A 21,098-nucleotide genomic window follows, 5' to 3' on the forward strand; every position below is an offset into this window, starting at 1 on the left:
GACATCTCTTTTCTATGTTTGGCCATCTCTTTATCCTTGCAATTTAAGTTCTTAAAGTCATCAATTATCATTTATGTGATAGGCCTACATTTAAAATGAACATTTACCACAAATTAAAGGTATCTTATATTATTAGATATATTATTATAAAACATGCTTTAGTTAAGGAGTTATTGATACTTCAAGTGCAAAATGATGATATAAAACCATGATAAAAATACACTTTTAAGTACTAATCATTAACCTAAAATCCTAATATAGCAATTCCCTTTAACTAAGACCTTAGTCTTTATATTTAGCTCGGTTAACCTAGAATCTCAATCTAACAAGTCTCTTTAACCAAAACTAAAATCTGCCTTCCTTTTCAACTTAGCTGACTTGAAACCCTAAATCTCAGTGATCCCATTCAACGAGAGCTTTCCTAAAGACGTATTTTTTATCACTCTTTTGACTCATCTAAGTCCAATTTCAAGAATTTTTCTATAAAAATAAAAACTTGTGTAATGTTTTTAGGTTGAAATGCATGCTTTTTTATCTGGTTTGAAAACATAGGTCCCACTTTTTGTTTGGTTTCCTATGAACTTCTTCTTCTTCTTTGTATGAACTAGTTCATATGTTTGAATTTGTATGCTTAAGTTAGGATCCATTTTTTTGTGCTGCCCTTTTTATCCATAATATTTTTAGGAAGAAGTCTCTGATTTTTGTTTCTTAAAAGGCCCTTTTTACTCCACTGAATATATGACTTGATATTGCTTTATATCATGCTCATGTCGCTTTTTGGGTTTTTGGTTTTGTTTTAGCACATACATATTTTTCAAGAAGAAAAACTTCAAAAGACTTGGTTTATTTATGAAAACTAGTATTTATAAAAACTCAAACTTCCAATGCATGCATCAAAACAGTTCCTTAAACCATTCCCATTAAGAGTTTTATCAGATTTCAAAATGTAATTTGTTTTTAGGTCAAGCTTTTACCAAAGATGACCTTACTCTTGGTTTGCTAGTCTCTCTTACCCTGGTTAAATGGTGGATAACAATACTCCGTGACTTTTAAGTCGATTCTTTCAATTTCCTATGATAACTGATATCCATTTATATATTTGTTCAATTCCTTGTTCCTTCTCTTTTTTTTGCATCTCTTTTCTACTTCTCATCTTAAAAAATGGACACCACTCTTGAAAAATTAAAAAGGTCTATTTTAGTTTTTTAGGAAGGTTTCAATATTTACTTTAAGAAATCTATATAGAATAAATGTTTTTGCTTTATGTTAGAATTTATATTTTTCTTACATGAATAAAATTTGTTTGTCACTTATTGATCACTTCGTGTGAATGATAAGATGATTGTTTATCAATCCAGGTTGTGTGTGCTTGATTAAAAAGGACTTCTAAAGACACATAATACAGGTTATGGCTATAGGCTATGAAAGAGATGAATGCTTTTTAGGCTCATTAAGTGTTTAAATTTTTAAAAGACTTAGGATCACTTTGTTTCTATCTTTTTCCCTTTGTGAAGTCATGTTATGGACTTTGTTTGTGTAGACTCTCTTTCTTAATGAAGAGTCTTGCTTCAGGACCTTTGCTTCAGTTTTAGAGTTATTAAACCATTATTTTCTTGTTCTCTCCCTTTAACGATTTCTCATTTCAAAAGCATATCGTTAGTATTGATAAACTTTTTCCTTTTTTGAAAGAACTTGCAAGTGATTACAGAGTTATTACCAACCATTTATCCATGCAATTCAAAATCCTATTCAGAGACAGGTTTTATCTCAAAATTAGCTTTAGTTGTCTAGTTTGGTTACCTTTTAATCCAGAATTGCTTTAATCTCATCTTGAGTATATTATGATTCATTCCTTGCAATTATGCACAAAACCAACTCTTTTCAAGATTTTTACTTAGGAAAAGGATTTCAAATGTTGTGAGATCATGCAATTTATAAAAGAAAAGTTCTTTACACTAAGAATTCATGGCCAAACTTCATTTTATTGACTTGGAAAGAAAACTGGATACATCAGGCATAATGATTTTTTGCAGAATCATAATTTACAAGTCTAACTAGATCTTCTCCATCTATTCGAGACAATCTTAGAGCTCTTTATGAGAAATCCTTCTTCACTACATAAGAACCTTCGTAGTTTGGTGTCTATTTACTCTAATCTTCTTTTAGTAAGGGCAATATTTTCTTCAGAATTAGATCTCTTTCATAGAACATCAGAGGTCGGACTTTCTTAACATATGCTTTAACCATTATTTTCTTGTAAAGTCAGTGATGACAAATCACAACTACTATTTTCTATCATGTTTAGCTATTCATGTGTGACTTTAGTCCATTTGGCCTCTTTTAACTCAAAATCTATCAATACTCTCAACAAAGAGATCTTCATTTTCAAAGGTATCATGGCCTCCATTTCATAAGCTAAAGAATAAGGGTAGCTCTCATTGAAGTTTTGACAATAATATAATATGCGTGTGAATGGTAAATGACAATATCTTATGCCAATATTTATAAATAATCATCATTTTCTTCATGATCTTCTTTATATTTTTGTTAGCAGCTTTTACAGTGTCATTCATCTTTGTCTTATACGATGAGAAATTGGAATGCTTGATTTTGTATTTGATATATAACTCCATTATTATCTCGCCATTGAAGTTTTGTGTATTATAAATCTCTATCTTTTCCAAGTTGATCATATCCGCAGATAAAGTCTTTTTTTTATAAACCTTTTCATCATCTTCTGTGTTACATGACCATATAAATTGATTTTTATACATTTTGTAAAGTAGTCAATAGCCACAAGAGCAAAAACACAAATATATTTATATTTTTACAAATTAAAAAATAGAAACCAAGCAATGGAAAATATTACTTAAGTAAATTTGCATAAATTTATAAAATCTAATTTTATGCTTAATTGAGTATGTGTAAGTTATAATTTGTAATCAAATTAAACATCAAACATCATAAAGCAAATAAATTTAATTAATACATACAAGTATTAGCATGAGTGAAACAGCATAAATCCCAATAATTATTATAAAAAACGCGGGAGATTGTCAAGAAGTTTCGGCTAGTGTTTATTCGAGTTTGAAAACTTCAGCTTTCCAAAAAAGTTTTTAAAAACAAAAAATAGGCTACCTCCCCACAATATTATCTCGGTCGAAGTCTGAAAAAGAACTAAGAAAAAAAGAAACTTTTTGAGATGGTAATGGTAATAATTAAAATTCAAATGGAAAATGGTTATGAAAATATCAAAATAATAATGAGTTTTTTTTAATTATAGTGATTTAAAAAAAAATTACTCAGAAATATATTAAAATAATATATTTTTATTTTAAAAAAATTATTTTTATGTTAATGTATAAAATTAATTTAAAAATACTAAAAATATAAATTTAAAATAAAAAATAATAAAACTTAAATTTTTTAAAAATATTTTTAAAATATAAAAACAAACAAACTTAAAATTTTAAAAAAATTATAAAAATATCATAAAAGCTTGATAATAGCTAGCAATTGACAGTGCCGGCTTTGGTACCAAGACGTTTTTACGCCATAAGGGTTAGTTTGATATTTCATATTGGTTGTTCTTGAATTTATTTTTATTTTTAAAAAATTATTTTTATGTTAATATATAAAATTAATTTAAAAATACTAAAAATATAAATTTAAAATAAAAAATAATAAAATTTAAATTTTTTAAAAATATTTTTAAAATATAAAAACAAACAAACTTAAAATTTTAAAAAAATTATAAAAATATCATAAAAGCTTGATAATAGCTAGCAATTGACAGTGCCGGCTTTGGTACCAAGACGTTTTTACGCCATAAGGGTTAGTTTGATATTTCATATTGGTTGTTCTTGAATTTTTTTTAAGAATATATTTAAATAATATTTTTTTATTTTTAAAAATTTAAATTTTACTTTAAGATATCAAAATAATTTAGAAATATTAAAAAATATTAATTTAAAATAAAAAATAAAAATATATATTTTTTAAAAAAACTTTTAAAATAAAAAACAAACAAATTGGAAGTTTTATTTGTTTTTGAGGTCTTTTAAAAAAATTGAATTATTTTTATTTTTATTTTAAATTAATTTTTATAATATTTTAATTTATTAATATTATAAATAAATTTTTTAAAAATATATTATTTTACCATATTTATAAACAAATATTTTTTTACCACCACAGCATAAAACATATCTGTAGAATATATCCAATCCTCAAAATGTTTGGCCACCATCAATTGCCTCTCCCTCTCCTCTGCTTCACTATCTCACCCTCTTTTTATATAAAAAAATAAAATAAAAACTTCAGCTTAATAAATTTGTTGATAAACTTTCACATTTTCAGAATTGAATAGAAAAGGTGGCTTAAGTACACCTCACAGGAACTCTATCTCACTCACTCACTAGCAGAAATTTCTGGGGCAGAGAACATGCATTGAGAATGTCGTTCTTTCATTTGTAAGTTTGAGTCTTAGTGTTATACTTGTTTTTGGAAATGGGTTTGCTTCAAATTCTGTTTTTGTTTCTCAATTTGGAGTCTTGCTTCCTGAAAATTATTGATAAAAGTGAATAGAATCTTCAATTCATTGCGGGTTTGGTTTCAATATGGGTTTTGACTGTACTTTGAATTGATGAGTGGAATTTATTTTATTTTATTCGATGAAAATGCATGCTTTTGTTAGCATTGATAGTGTGCTGCATTGCTGTAACTAGAAAAAAGCGATACTGTCATTGTTTTTAGTGGCATTATCTGTCAATTTTGGATGCAAGCAAGGGTTTTGGTTTCATGAGGTTCCACCAGCATGATTCAACGTTTTCAACATGAAAGAAGTTTGAGTGTGCAATAAATGGGCTGGAACTTGGAATTCCCTCTAAATTTGCTCACATTAGTAGATTTTGATTGACTATTCGGAATTAGCTTTGTTATATTTGGTGATTTTAGTTGATTGCATTGACTTGTGTAGAACTTGAGAAACAATTTAAACTACTCAAGATGGAAAAAATGTTCGTAGAGCTGATCATGATACGAGGCCGCCTATTGGAACCCTCTTTAGCTACCCTTCTTTTGATATCCATGTATCTCCAGAACTTAAGATGCCACCTGTTATAAATACAAATTAAATGATTTTTCAAGTTTTTCTATTCTCTTACGAAATTCTTTGAAGGATTTCAGCAGATTGACATTTTGGTGAGGCTCTAGAAAATAAAATAACGTGAACTTGTCTGCATACCTTGCAATCATAATAATTATTGATGTTTGCAACATGGATGAATGGTTTTGCTTAGGATCTGACAATAGTATCTGGATAGATAGTTCTATAAAATATGTGACTCTTTTTCCTTTCAACCATCTCTCAGGAGATTGTCTGTTCCCCATTTAACATGCAGCCATGTTCCAAACAGTCTTTTAAGGCCAACTCTGCGTTATGTGTTGGAATACACGCATTTTCAACCAAATGCACAACAGTCAAACAAATGTACATCAATCGGGAAGAACATATGTCCCGCATATGCTTCTATTAGTATCTTCCCAAGAATTGATGATTTTGTAGCCTTGCAAATCAGTGATGATGTCGGAAAGACTACAGGTTCTAGCAAGCATTACCAGTCAAAAATTCCTCTTGATCCAGCTGAGAAGCAGACTATGAGTGCAGAGGTTCAGCCGGATGGAGGCCAATACTCTGCAGAAATTATCAATGACCTTCCCAAAAAGAGAAGAAAAAGAAAGAAAAAACATGGGAACAAAGGGAGGATTCCATGGAACAAAGGCAGAAAACATACTGCAGGTAAGTGTATATCAAATAATTCCCTCCAAGGCTTAATGAAGTTGATTAATCCTGTAGTTTTAACCTCTTTTATTTTGTAGAGACCCGTGCACTGATAAAGCAAAGAACAATTGAAGCCTTGACAAACCCCCAGGAGAAGTCATGCAAGGATTAGTTAGTTTTTTTACAGCTTGTCTTCCGTGCAAGGGAATTCTTGGAATAGTTAGGGTTCATATTGCATGGTTTAACTATAGTACTAAACAGTTTTTTCCTCAAATTTAAGATCTTCACTGATGAGTATGTTCACTCATATATGCTGCATCTCCTGGAATAGCAAATAAAGCTCATACCACAAATCATTTTTTTTTATCTCATTACCAAACAGATGAATGCTTTGAATTCATTTTTCTTGCTTGATTATTATTTATTTCGCATAGAGTCTAAGACAGTAACAAGTACACAAGTAATTGTCCTGCTTTGTATATTACTTTTGTTTTTCCTCTAAAACTAGATTTCATTTCCTCTCAATTTTCAGGTTAGGAAGAAGATGTCAGGGCATCCCCGTGTTCATAGGTAAAGTTTATGCTCTCCAATATCTTTATAAATATACTCAACAAATGTTGTGAAAGTTACATGTGAAAAAATGGGACTGCCAAATCCATGATGTTCTACGTAAGCCACATTTCCATAGATATCCACTTAAAATATTACGTGGATAATGACCTCAAATTGAAGCTTATAGTAATGAATTTGGATATGGTTTATGCTCAGTTAACTCAGTAGATGATTTTTTGAATAAGGAAGCTTGACTCTGACTCAATGAAACTTTTAAGGATTCCAGGGTTTTAATATTTGCTGAGAGTATTCTATAACCTGTATAGGCTCTGCAGCCACACAAAGCTTTTCAGACTGAAAATCACAATTCAAACAAATTCCTTGCAGTGAAGCGATCAGGGCCAAGATAAGTTCTTCGCTCAGACAACTTTGGGGTAAACGTTTGAAATGGAAAAGGCTGAGAGAAAAATTTTTTCTGTCATGGACTAAAATAATAGCAAGAGCAGCTAAGGAAGGAGGCATTGACCAACAAGAGCTAGACTGGGATGGGTACGATAAAATAAAAAAAGAAATAACTCTCAAACAGCTTCAGGGTGCCATGGAAAAGGCAAAGGGAGAGGAGATTGCAAAGAGAAAAGTTGAGAGGGAAAAAAAGGAAAAAGAAGAAAAGATGGAAAAGGTTGCTCAGAAGAGAAAAGAGCGGGAAGAGAAAGCAATGGAAAGAGAAGAAACAAAGAGGAAGGCACACAGAAAATCAAAGCAAAAAACAGAAGAGTCATCTGTTGCCCGAAAGTTGACACTTAAGAAGAGATTAACAAAGGTAACCTACTGGCTACAGTGCAACATGAAAAATCTCACTATCAATTTGAGGAAAAGTATATGAAATTTGATTTTTTGGGGTGCACATTAATACATATATTTGTTTAGTTACTGGCTTCATGGATTAGGAATCATATATTTAGAACTTAGAATTAATTTTTAATCCATCATGTTGTAGCCACACTATGGAAGACGTTGACACAGCAGTCTATCATGTACACTGTTTAGTTACTCATAATCCTTTTTGTTAAGACCTAATATGTAGATGTTGGATATGCTCCTATGATCCAACTACTATCTTTGTTCTTGGTATCTTTTGCATTAAATAAGCAATTCCAAGATGAGACCACCTATATATCAAATGTTGTTCCACATTCATGTTTTGTTTTATTTTTTTATATGTTTGTCTTTACAAGGGCTATATGTTGTCTCTATAGATTCGGAAAAAGAAATCCACTGATGATCAGATGATTAGTCAAGGGGCATCATCGCCTTCCCTTAGCCGAGCTTGGGAGAAACTGAATGCAGAGATTAGTAAGAGAGAAAAGGTTCCAAGAAAAACTTCACTTGCGGATCAGATCCAAGCTGCCAAAAATAAAAAAACTGAATCCAATACTAGGAAAGCTTTAGCAGCACCATCTTTTCCACTCGTTTGCTGAGATGAATACAGTGAGCAAAGAGTTGCATCCTGTGAAGCAACTGAAGCTCAAGTTGCATTTTTTTCCTATTATGACTTCCATCCACTTGCTGTTGTTGCTGACACTTGAGCAATCGTCCCCTGCACAGATGCTGTCTGGGAAGGGATGAAATCCGGGCCTTTTCTATAGAGGATAACTACTGGAATTGACGCTAGCACTCCGATGTATTTCTACTGTAGCCTATCAGTTAATTATACATTACATGTAAATGTATTTAATCTATTAATAAAAGTTTATTTATCTTTAATATTTATCAAATATTTGATTAATAAATATAAAGTAAAAATAAAATTTATGGGATAAATATTTTACAAATGAAATTATAAAATTACTATAATTATAAGATTTTTATTACATCGAGATATTATTTTTAAGATGTTTATGGCTAATATTTTATTAAAATTTGATATTAATTACAATTATTGAGATTAATACATATTATTATTTTTATAAAAGAAAGTTATTTTCATAAAATAAAGTATGAGAGATATCTAGAACTAATATGTTAGTGTTTGTCAAATAGTATATGCACTAAATTGATTAGTATGATAATTCCATATTAAAATGTCACATTTGTCTATAAAAAAGATCATATGACGATTGTGTAAGTGATTATTAGATTTAAGATCATAAAGTTATTTTATATAGAAAATATTATATTTTGATTCTGTTAACATGAATTATATTAAGATATTTAAGTAATTAAGAGAGGATTCATCAATTTAAGTGAATTAAAAAAATATATTTTATTTATTTTCAATTAGTATTGATTATAAATCCTTATAAAAGATAAAATGAAATTTGAGAAAAGTTTCAAATTTTATTAAAAAAATCAATGACTGATGTTGAGAATAAATATGATATGATGTAGTAGACACGTTACATGTTAAAATATCTTTATTAATTAAGAGATAATAATTATATTGAGAAACCGGTTATTAAAAGATTAAGTCAAATGACTTATAAATTTTCTAATATTCGAGGAATCATGATAAGTTACAAGACATTTTATTTTATCTTTAAATATAAATTAATTTATTTATTTATTTAATCTTATTTTATTTAAAATTATGATTTATATTTAAACAAATTTATTAGAGAATCTAATAAGTAACATTCATAAGAACTATTAGTCAGGAATTAAAAAGAGATGATTAATAAAGTGTAATTTAATTATAAATAAATTTTAAAAATTAAAAACTAGAATGTAATTAATACAAGAGATTACAATTCTACATTTAGAAACAATCAAGTAAAGATTCCATTAAATAAATTTTTAAAATTAGCTAAAAATAATATGTCTAATATTATTTGAGCAAATTGATATTTTATCATTAATAGGGTTTATACATTTCTTTATAAATAGAAAATCATATCTCTTATTTTTTATTAGCATAATACAATACAAAAACATATTAAAAACACAAGAAAAAACTAGCACTCAAAAGCATTTTAATCTCTCTTTTTTAAAAAGAATTTAAGATATTTTTTATTGGTTATTTATATAAATTATTATTAAGGGTTGAACAAAGTTCATAACCCACGAAAAAGGGAAAATATTTTAAGAATCAATTTTGGCTGCATGGCAAGAACTGAATTGTCGATTTCTAAGATGCAACCCAAGGCAAAACATGGGTTAGGCCAGGATCCCTGGATCGAAAGATTGACGAGCACATTAACTTTTCTAATTATCTATGTCTGAAGTTAATTTTTAAGAATGTCCATTTCACCTTTCCTGATTTCCAGGATATGATCACTTTCACGCTGCGTGTCAAAACAACCAAATTCTGTTCATCCAATGAAAAGAAAATCCAGTTGTGGAGATTAGTGCTTAAAGGCAAGCTCAGTCTTATGGACACATGACAAGGAATGCTTCGACATCAGCAGAGATTACCCCCTGCTGCTGTCCCGCACCCCTCTTCGGGCTCACAAGACCACATTCTCATCTGCCCAGAATTTCTTGCATTTTCAAACGCATCCAGCATGTATTCTTTCCACATGCGAGAAGGAAGAGATATGCTCAACAGAAATTTGAATGAGAAAATTAACTGCCACAAAACAACGGAGCTATGAGCAATCGGGGCAGACTTATACCTTAAACTTTTGTAAGGTATCAAACCTGGCATTACACCAGCTCTGAAACAGCATCATGAAAAAGGCAATATGACACAAGCTAACACCAGCAAGACACAAGCTAACACCAGCATCACACAAGGGTAGGCAATAACGATTCTATCCTTTTTTAAAACATTACCTTCATAACTGTGGGCAGGTTTCAATTTCCAAACAGATAGACCAGGTACTGAATCCTATCCTTAAAATTGCCAGGGTCTAACATCATCGAAAAATTGAACAAGCCCTACACATTTGAAATATCTTGCATATCTACACAGCATCCGGGCTTGGGGGGTAACTGTTCTGGTAGTTTGATGGTCCACCTTGGTAGCCTCCATTGGTAGGCCCATTCTGGATGTTGTGTTGCATGTTTCCAGGCATGTCATTGGACCATCCTCCTGTGTTGTTATGTGGAGGCATGTCGTTCTGCGGAGGAACGTAGTTGTGTTGTTGGGGGGTGTAGTTTTGAGGGGGCATATTGTTCTGTGGAGGAATGTAGTTTTGCATGGGCATGTTATGTGGCACCCTACTCATATTGTTCTGCTGCCCACCCATATAGTTGTTAGGTGGCGGTCCACCTGGTCCACCCATGTTTTGAGGTCCACCCATATTATAGTTGTTAGGTGGCGGTCCACCTGGTCCCCTGTAGTTGTTTTGTGGCTGCGGTGCACCTTGTCTGCCCATGTTTTGTGGTTGTCCAGCCATGTTGGAAGCAGGGTTTCGCATAGCCTGATTAGCCATAGGAGGAGGTGGAGCTCCACCTCGCTGCTGCATGTTTTCCATTCTTCTGTCAAAGTTCCTTGATCTGTCAACGTTACGAGGTCGATCATTACGCCTATTTCTTTCATTTGCCCTCGCATTGTTCCTAATCCATTCCTCATGGTATTTTGGGTCATAGGGCACAGCTTTCCCATCAATAAATGGCTCCCCTGATAGAAAAATACCATCAAGCAACAATAATACACAGCATAGTGTCATGACTTAATTAATCGCAAAGAATAAATAGTAAACCATGACTCATGATTGAAAGGAGGCATTAGTACTTATTTTCATAACCACAGTTTTGAAGAAGAGAAAATTCCCATTCCTAGTGTGTGACTCAATGGAAATCAAACAAAAGCCTAGCAGTACAAGAACATAATTAGGGCACCATAATCTGCATCCCTAATCCCCTTACTAAGAACAGACAAAAAGCAGCTTTCTGTGTGGAATTATGTATAACAATGAAGGTTGTAAAGCTATTTTTAACAAGCAAATGCAGTTGATTGGCAATGCATCGGAGAATATTTGGCAAGATACAATCCTGATGGAGTTCTGCAATTTTTTTACCCGTTTATTTTTTTTTTTTCTAAAAAAAAAGACCTGCCACTCAAATGTGATAACTAAATAGCAAAAGCTAATCCTGGAAAATATTACCGACAAACCCTAGTGAATTTACAACAAATTCTTGTACACTGCATCTGGTCAAGATCTAGAAGTGTTACAATTGCATCCAACTTGAAAAGAACGAGCTTCAACTATCATAGAATGAGACCAAATATTCAGCATGATTTCTTGGTGCACGTCACTTTTGATCCAGAAGTTTCCTTAAAGGTAGAAAAAAACTAAAAAAAGAAAAAAGATGCAAACAGAACTTTCAATTACTCAATGCAGAAAAACATGCATTTACAACAATATAAATTTGTACAACATACAAAGGTACATATGAAAAAGGCTCCTTACCTCCATAATCTTTGTTCTTCACATCCAGGTATGAATCGGGAAGAACCCAACGGACATTTTTCAATTCTGGAAAAGTGACCAACAGAACACATCCATCATTCAAACTTTTTAAAAACATATAACATCATTAACCAAGCACTACAAAGCAGCAACCAATTTTTTTTCCACTAAAATAACTTGAACATGTTTCAAGAAAAGCTTTCTTAGGAAAAATAAAAGTGAGCAAAATTTTCTATTTTCAGTAACTATTTTTATCAGTTCTTGAAGAAAAGGGACCGATAGTCATCTTTTCAAGTGAAGGGAGGTAGTTTTACATTCTAGGAAGGATGCATCTAGTTTAAGAAAACATATTTTAAGTATCAATCTGAAAGTTGTTTTTTGGGTTAAAATGGAACAAAGGCATGATATTATTTAAGGGTAAGGGGATCAGTTTTCATCCTTGGGAAGGTCAGGGTCATTGCCAGCCCCCTTTGCATTTTCCCCTTCTTAAAAGCAGATATACCTTTAATCTTGTAAGAAACCTCTTCAGGCACCAGAGCTCCAAAGGCATAGTAGCATCGAGTAGAAACTGAATAGATCTTCCTCCTTGCTTCTTCCTCACTGCCATACAGCCACAATAATTATATTAACAAGACTTGACACATCACGAAAACCAATTTCTTTCCAGATTACTCTGGTAAGATCAGAGGTTTTTATACAGCGATCCTCGCACTTAAAAAAATAAGGCATGCAAGATATAAAATTTCAAAATTAAAAGCATCTCAGAGAATAAAAAAGGAAACCAGAAAAACCCAATATTGAAATGTTAAACTATAAAAAACAATTCTCATCAAAGTCAGATACAGTAACAATTAAGCAATCAAACTTCTTGATCCTTAAAGAAGTATTATTAAAATGCACTCAAACAATAAATAATCATAAAGAAACCCAAAAAAATCACGAACACGCACGCGCACAACCCCTCAATAATAAGCAACCAAATACAGAACACAAATCCACTAGAAAATGACTAAACCAATTAACTTCAATAGAAATAGACTAAAAATAAATCAATAGAAAAACTAGTGATTGCTAAAACGAATACCAACATTTCAAATAACAAAAGAAAAACCAATCTTAAATCAAACAAAATCAAAAGAGAAAAAAATAATTAAATTAAATGAGAAATAAATTGAAGGTTTGAACTTTAATAAATTACCTGCCAACAACTTGAGCAAGCGTTTTAATATAAGAATCGATGATCTCGTCACGAGTGGGGTCCCCCTCAGGCTTTTCCATAACGACGAGCCAATGCTCGAAATCGCAGCCATCAAGCAAAATAGTCTCTTTTGGAGGTCTATTAGACCAGTTAGGGCTTGGGTCGTTGAGGGAAGACGATTTCTGACTTGAAGAAAACGACCTGATCGAAATCCGAGAGACGGAGCGATTGATGTTGGTTGCAGCGGAGAGTGGACGGAGGAATCGGCGGAGGAGAGAGGAGGAACAGGCGGTGGAGGTGGGGGAGTGGGAAGTGAAGGAGCGAGAGAGGATGGAGGAGATTAGGGTTTGTGAGGTGGGTTTTTGGAGGAGGAGAGAGCGAGTGAAGAGTGAAGTCGCCATTTTCTGGATTCGAGAAGCCCTAACAGAGAGGGTTTTAGGTGGTGTTTTATGGAGGGGGAGAGAAATGTCCTTCAAGTTTATCGAAATGGCATTTTGGTCATGTCAAAATTAAAACATCTTCCTCTCTCTCTCTCTCTCTCTCTCTGGTTTAATTTTAATTTTATCTACTATGAGTTTTAATATAAAATTATATTATGACCCTAACATTGTTTTGCTTCATGAAAAAAGTGTATTTTTTTTTAAATAATTTATGTTTCCAAGTTGTAAGTTCCTAAAAGTAAATGTTAAATATAAAATTTTATGGTTCTCAAAAAAAATAATTAATTGACCATCCCATAAAAAAAAATTAAAACTAATGATTCATAAAAAATAATAAAAATATTTTATTTAAATTTTTTTTATAATTATATTTTGTTTTACTGAATCCATAAAATAACTAATAAGATATTATTAGCTAATCACAACCCACAGTAAAATCTTTTATTTCCACAAAAAAAATCAATTCTGATATTTTTTTTAAATAAATTATTTATAATAAAAGGAAGCATGGAAAACTTATTTAGCTCCTTTTGAATTATTGTAAATATATAATATTGGTAAAATGGGTTTTGGAGTGGGCCACGGATGTTATACAATAGAAGAAGGAAGCCCAGCCTTCTAAAGATGTGGGCTACTTCCTCAGATTGGACTCCAACCAAGCAGCAGTTAGCATGTCCTCAAATGATTTTGAACCTTCCAAGCTCAGCCCATCTTCTATTACTTTGATTGATTGACTGGTCACTCGCGTTTTAATAATTCGAATACATAAATTTATCTTAATCAATTAAATACTTTTTTTTTCATTATTATGATTATTTTTTCTTTCTTATTTAATATCATTATCCACCTCTACAATGCTCACCCTTTCAATTGAGTAATCACCTATTTTTCTAATTTTAGATAAACCTTGTTCAATGGATTGAAATTAAAAAAAAAAGATATATAGTAAAAGTTTTTTTTTTTGAACTAAATGGTGAAAATACGAGGCGGGGATGATGATTTTAGCCATTTAGATTTGATTGGAAAATAATAGTAAATCGTAGATCACCGTGAATATCTTTGTTTAATGGTATTGATAATGTAAATCAAGAAGGTTGTGTTTGGAATTAGTTTTTGTTTGGCATTGAGGTTGGATTTTTTTAATTAAAATTTAATTATTTTATTTTAAATTAATTTTTTTTAATTTTTTTAATGTACAAATATCAAAATATCCTCTAAAGAATCGTGTTATTGCAAATTTAACATACAACTAAAAAGAATAAGAGTTTTACTATTAATTATCTGTAATGCAATTCATAATAAAAGGATTGTTTTGCTCTTTAAAGATATCAAAAAATAGAATATATATATATAAAGGTGGAAAGGTATTTTTACATTTGGTTACATAATATAATTACACCCATGACCTTAGAAAAAACATAGAAAAAGCTAATGTCATGTCTGAGGAACTTTTTTGAATTTTTATATATCTTTTCACAATGTAATTACCGAATAGCTACTGGAATAAAATAATAATAATAATAATAATAATTCCAAAGGCAAGGAGTACTTTTGGTTTTTCCAAACTCTTTTTTTTTTATATAATTATCACATGCGTCAGTGGTTTTCTTGTTTTTGTAACATATTTATATAATATAATTATCAAATAATCATTGGAATCAACCTTTTCTTGCATAAGGTAAAGGGGGCGTTTTCAGTTTTTAACTTTGGTTTTTTTTTTAAATTATCATTTGGATTTATGGGTATTTTAATATTTTTATAATTAAAAAAATATTTAGTATGTGTCAAACACATGACAATAAAAAAAAAAAGGCGCTTCCGTCTTTTAAGCGACGTGTGAGGCATTTCTCAGCAGCCATTGGTGGTCTTCAACAATAGCATTCAAAGTGTGGTGTTGCCCTTCACATGAAAACCGATGCGTGTTAACATTCACAGTACAATGAAGCTCCGATGAAATTTTTTCTTCTTCCTCTTATTTTCTTTATCTTCCATCTTAAAAAATATGTTTGCTTTGTAAAGTTGCAAAGTGATCCTTCATCTTTTAATTATATCGAATTTGATTTTTTTATTTTTCAATTGCATCCCTTGACATTTGATTTTTATGTTTTTTATATCAAATTTTATCCTTATTATTTTGATTCCTATTTATTTTCCTTTTAATCTTTTTCTAATTAGAATTTATTTTATGACTTAATTCCTAATCATTTGATTTCAATTTTTTTTTATTGAATTTGATCCCCGTTCACATAATTGCAATTCCTTTTATTTTCAATTCTCTTTTTGATTATTTTTTTATGACAATTTAATAACTCATTGGTTATTTTCATTGGGTTTTCATTTTATATTTGACACTTATTATTTTTTCATGTTTTTAAAACTTGATATAAGAGTTGACCATCATAATATTCTTCTGAGCCATCGATTGGGTCGAGATGTCCTCAAATGATTTAGAACCTTCCAAGCTCAGCCCATCTTCTATTACTTTGATTGATTGACTGGTCACTCGCGTTTTAATAATTCGAATACATAAATTTATCTTAATCAATTAAATACTTTTTTTTTCATTATTATGATTATTTTTTCTTTCTTATTTAATATCATTATCCACCTCTACAATGCTCACCCTTTCAATTGAGTAATCACCTATTTTTCTAATTTTAGATAAACCTTGTTCAATGGATTGAAATTAAAAAAAAAAGATATATAGTAAAAGTTTTTTTTTTTGAACTAAATGGTGAAAATACGAGGCGGGGATGATGATTTTAGCCATTTAGATTTGATTGGAAAATAATAGTAAATCGTAGATCACCGTGAATATCTTTGTTTAATGGTATTGATAATGTAAATCAAGAAGGTTGTGTTTGGAATTAGTTTTTGTTTGGCATTGAGGTTGGATTTTTTTAATTAAAATTTAATTATTTTATTTTAAATTATTTTTTTTTAATTTTTTTAATGTACAAATATCAAAATATCCTCTAAAGAATCGTGTTATTGCAAATTTAACATACAACTAAAAAGAATAAGAGTTTTACTATTAATTATCTGTAATGCAATTCATAATAAAAGGATTGTTTTGCTCTTTAAAGATATCAAAAAATAGAATATATATATATAAAGGTGGAAAGGTATTTTTACATTTGGTTACATAATATAATTACACCCATGACCTTAGAAAAAACATAGAAAAAGCTAATGTCATGTCTGAGGAACTTTTTTGAATTTTTATATATCTTTTCACAATGTAATTACCGAATAGCTACTGGGATAAAATAATAATAATAATAATAATAATTCCAAAGGCAAGGAGTATTTTTGGTTTTTCCAAACTCTTTTTTTTTATATAATTATCACATGCGTCAGTGGTTTTCTTGTTTTTGTAACATATTTATATAATATAATTATCAAATAATCATTGGAATCAACCTTTTCTTGCATAAGGTAAAGGGGGCGTTTTCAGTTTTTAACTTTGGTTTTTTTTTTTAAATTATCATTTGGATTTATGGGTATTTTAATATTTTTATAATTAAAAAAATATTTAGTGTGTGTCAAACATATGACAATAAAAAAAAGACGTTTCCGTCTTTTAAGCGACGTGTGAGGCATTTTTTAGCAGCCATTGGTGGCCTTCAACAATAGCATCCAAAGTGTGGTGTTGCTCTTCACATGAAGACCGATGCATGTTAACATTCACAGTACAATGAAGTTCTGATGAAATTTTTTCTTCTTCCTCTTATTTTTTTTATCTTCTATCTTAAAAAATATGTTTGCTTTGTAAAGTTGCAAAGTGATCCTTGATCTTTTAATTATATTGAATTTGATTTTTTTATTTTTCAATTGCATTCCTTAACATTTGATTTTTATATTTTTTTAATCAAATTTTATCCTTATTATTTTGATTCCTATTTATTTTTCTTTTAATCTTTTTCTAATTGGAATTTATTTTATGACTTAATTCCTAATCATTTGATTTCAATTTTTTTTGTTGAATTTGATCCCATTCACATAATTGCAATTCCTTTTATTTTCAATTCTCTTTTTAATTATTTTTTTTATGACAATTTAATAACTCATTGGTTATTTTCATTGGGTTTTCATTTTATATTTGGCACTTATTATTTTTTCATATTTTTAAAACTTGACATAAGAGTTGACCATCATAATATTCTTCTGAGCCATTGATTGGGTCGAGTGATCAAGATTATTAGGATCAATTGGGTTTTTTTTACAATACAGGAAGTAAAAATGACATTATTAAAATAAAAAAACTAAAAAAAAAATCAACGGGTATTAATATGATTTTTCTCTAACTAATTGCTTGATTTGTTATTCCGCTAAAAAATAAAAATTATATTATTTTGATTAAAAATATAATGGAGAAAAAAATTCAATTATGTTCCTGTTTCTTTTGGATTTCTTTTAGATTTTTTTTTTATTTTCATCTATTTTCATTTGATTTTGTTTTGTTTTTATATCAAATATAATATTCATTCTTTTGATTGTTGTTTTTTTTTTAATCCTTTTCTTGGTTTGATTTTTTTTCTTTCAATTTTGCCCGTCAATATTTTATTTCATTTTTTTCTCTAGATTTAGTCCTCATTTTTGTAATTGCTCCTTTTTCTCCTTTTTTAATTTGTTTTTTCTTTCAATGTATTTTTTTGGCATTTTATTTTGTTTGTTTTTTTATCCATTCTTGATAGTCGTTTTTTTAGTTTCTTTTTAATTAATCCTTTTTTTATTATATTTTTTTATTAAGTTTCTCATTAATTTTTATACTAAATTTAATCTTCATTGTTTTCATTAATATTTTTTTTTGTAGTTAATAATTTTGCTTAAGATTGTTTTTGGTCTTTTATATATGGCTATTTTGGTTTTATTACTAGAATTATTAATTTTAAAGATTAAAAAATTAACAAGTCCGGCGGGAAAAAAACAAAAATATCTATTCCGTCACTAATTTGAGTCTTGCGTGAACTACATTAATCTCAAGTTAGCCACTGAAAATCCTGCCTAATTAAAAGTCATCTCCTTGCGAGTGAGGACACAGGTCCAAAATTGACCATTTTAGCATCATAGCATGGATAGATATTTAAGGCCATTTTTGTTATTCTACGTCAAATCTACTATTAAGCTGGTGGTTAGGGTGGGGAAGATTGTAAGGCCACCCGCACCAACATTACACAGTCAACAATCAGCTCACCTGAATTACTTCACCACCATCCCTTCCTTTCTTCGTGTTTTCTTGCAACTCTCCAAACCCCTACCAGATCCCCGCTTCCCCGCACCAATATAGAAAACGCCACCAAGTCAAGCCCAACGCGTAAACTGCCCAAGCCAATGTATCCCATTTTTACTCTTGTTTTTGCAAGCTCAACTTGGTGTCTAGCACCCAGTTTGGTGTGTTAGCTCATCTCCTTCTCCTGTCTTTACTCCTCACATCTTGCATTTCTTATTTTGATCTTTTTCCGCTTCAACTTTCCTTAGACCTCCATCCTCTCAATGGAATTGCCAGTAAAGGCACCGGTTTATGGTGCCCAGAAAACGTCCTCGTATAGACTAGAAACCAAAAATCTGTCCTACAAGTTATGCAGCAAACTTGACGAGCTTGATTTTATTCACTGTGGAGGGACCCCAAGAAGAGCTCCAAAATTCATTCTGAGGGATGTAAACTGTGCAGCTAGTGCTGGCGAGATTACTGCGATTTCTGGTCCTAGCGGAGCAGGGAAGACCACTTTACTAGAGATCCTTGCTGGAAAGATATCTTCATGTAAAGTGTCTGGTCAAGTGCTGGTAAATAGCCAGCCAATGAATGCCAAACATTTCCGGAGACTATCCGGGTTTGTCAGTCAAGATGATTCTCTATTTCCTTTGCTTACAGTTAAAGAAACACTATTGTACAGTGCACTTTTAAGGCTACGAGGAGGGCGAAAAGAGGCCGCTAGTAGGGTGAGAAGGCTACTGAAGGAGCTCGGACTCGAACATGTTTCAGATTCAAGGATAGGTGAGGGATCAGACTGGGGCATATCTGGTGGTGAAAGGCGTAGAGTTTCGATTGGAGTTGATTTAGTCCACGACCCTGCTGTTGTTTTCATCGATGAACCAACTTCAGGTCTGGATTCAGCATCAGCTCTCCATGTCGCGACTTTGCTCAAGTCTATGGTGTTGAATCAGGGTAAGACCATTGTTTTAACTATCCACCAACCCAGTTTTCGAATACTAGAGCTCTTTGATCGGCTTGTTTTGCTTTCCAACGGATATGCTGTCCATGATGGCTCACTGCATTTCCTTGAAGAGAGATTAAGGTTTGCTGGTCATCAAATTCCTCTCCATGTCAATGTGCTTGAGTTTTCTATTGATGTTATAGAAAGCCTGTCTAAGCAAAATTCAGTGTCTCTCAACAATCAATGCCCTCATGAGAGCAGACATAATGAAGGCCACATCGCGAGGACTCTATACTTCAACAATGATCAAGAAAAACCTCTCTGCTATCCCAATTCTATATTGGAGGAGGTTTCGATACTAGGACAAAGATGTTGCAGCAACATTTTCAGAACCAAGCAACTATTTGCCACAAGAGTAATACAAGCACTGGTGGCAGGACTAATACTTGGAACCATATTCTTGAATGTTGGAAAGAAAACAGGACAGGTCGCTTTGCAGACTCGAATCGGATTCTTTGCCTTCAGCCTCACCTTCTTGCTATCTTCCACAACTGAAGGGCTGCCTATTTTCTTGCAAGAAAGAAGAATACTAATGAGAGAGACTTCAAGAGGAGCCTACAGGGTTTCTTCTTATGTCCTATCTAACACCCTCATCTTCCTTCCTTTCCTATTAATGGTTGCTCTTCTCTACTCCACCCCAGTTTATTGGCTAGTTGGTTTGAGGATGTCAATCTACGGATTTCTTTACTTCTCTTTAGTGGTGTGGATGGTGATTTTGATGTCAAATTCTTTCGTTGCTTGTTTCAGTGCTCTAGTGCCTAACTTCATAATGGGGACATCAGTTATTTCAGGATTAATGGGATCTTTCTTCCTATTTTCTGGGTACTTCATAGCGAAGAGTAAGATTCCTAGTTACTGGGTTTTCATGCACTATTTGAGTTTGTTTAAGTACCCATTTGAATGTTTCTTAATAAATGAATATGGAGGAGAGCAAGGCAACGAGAGGTGCATAGTGTATGATAAAGGGAGATGCAATCTTTATGGAAGCGGGTTCCTAAGACAGCAAGGTCTAAAAGATTCACAAAAATGGAGCAATTTAGCTGTGATGCTTGGTTTTATCATTGGGTACAGAGTGCTATGCTTTGTGATTTTGTGGTTTAGATGTTACAGAAGAAGATGAACTTATAGATCGAACATTTGTTAATGCTTTTCTTACTCGAGCCAGTGTACACAATTTATATACTTCTCTATTTACCTGTAATAACAATAATTTTAGTAAGAAAATCTATTCATGTTTATGCTTTGATTGAAAGAAGCTCGCCCAGTTTTTGGTTACCGAGTAGGAATTTTAACTCGATCAACATGTCTCCATGGATTTTGCTTACAGGGGACGAAAGGGAACACATGCAAGCTGTAAGAATGCTCTAATGGCAGGATCAATTCAATTATATCGTAACCAATTATCGATTAATATTAGAATTAAAAACTTCAAATTTGAAAAGAAAAATATGTTTTAAAACAAGAGAGACCAATTTATTATATTAAAATAAAATTGTCATCTAATATTATAATTATTAGAAAACTCTAACTAGTTTTTAGAATTTTAAGATAAAT

At 31.1% G+C, this 21,098-nt stretch overlaps 3 protein-coding genes across 5 annotated transcripts; 2 read left to right on the plus strand and 1 right to left on the minus strand.

Moving 5' to 3' along the window:
* The first annotated feature begins 4,239 nt into the window (after nt 1–4,239).
* Nucleotides 4,240–7,940, plus strand: LOC105112486 (calponin homology domain-containing protein DDB_G0272472-like). Of its 2 annotated transcripts, none has more exons than XM_011008196.1 (6): nt 4,240–4,472; nt 5,403–5,800; nt 5,881–5,933; nt 6,315–6,352; nt 6,722–7,154; nt 7,591–7,940. In XM_011008196.1, exons 1-6 carry the CDS (start codon nt 4,456–4,458, stop codon nt 7,810–7,812), a joined length of 1,161 nt encoding a protein of 386 aa, XP_011006498.1. In that variant the 5' UTR covers nt 4,240–4,455; the 3' UTR covers nt 7,813–7,940. The 2 variants fall into 2 exon arrangements, with proteins under 2 accessions (XP_011006498.1, XP_011006496.1); XM_011008194.1 differs by having other exon boundaries at nt 4,243–4,472; nt 5,373–5,800.
* Nucleotides 7,941–9,936: 1,996 nt separating this feature from the next.
* LOC105112487 (uncharacterized protein At3g15000, mitochondrial) lies at nt 9,937–13,361 on the minus strand. 2 transcript variants are annotated; one of them, XM_011008198.1, is made up of 5 exons: nt 12,887–13,361; nt 12,191–12,288; nt 11,689–11,754; nt 10,638–10,895; nt 9,937–10,601 (listed from the first exon to the last, which is right to left on the minus strand). In XM_011008198.1, exons 1-5 carry the CDS (start codon nt 13,285–13,287, stop codon nt 10,237–10,239), a joined length of 1,188 nt encoding a protein of 395 aa, XP_011006500.1. In that variant the 5' UTR covers nt 13,288–13,361; the 3' UTR covers nt 9,937–10,236. The 2 variants fall into 2 exon arrangements, with proteins under 2 accessions (XP_011006500.1, XP_011006499.1); XM_011008197.1 differs by having other exon boundaries at nt 9,937–10,895; nt 12,887–13,360.
* A 5,109-nt stretch (nt 13,362–18,470) lies between these two features.
* LOC105112488 (ABC transporter G family member 10-like) lies at nt 18,471–20,701 on the plus strand. The gene has a single exon (XM_011008199.1). The coding sequence runs from the start codon at nt 18,823–18,825 to the stop codon at nt 20,662–20,664; it is 1,842 nt and encodes a 613-aa protein (XP_011006501.1). The 5' UTR covers nt 18,471–18,822; the 3' UTR covers nt 20,665–20,701.
* Nucleotides 20,702–21,098: the final 397 nt, after the last annotated feature.

The sequence above is a fragment of the Populus euphratica genome, unplaced genomic scaffold (assembly GCF_000495115.2).
Source record: "Populus euphratica unplaced genomic scaffold, PopEup_1.0 scaffold552.1, whole genome shotgun sequence".
In the NCBI taxonomy this organism is placed as follows: Eukaryota; Viridiplantae; Streptophyta; class Magnoliopsida; order Malpighiales; family Salicaceae; genus Populus; species Populus euphratica.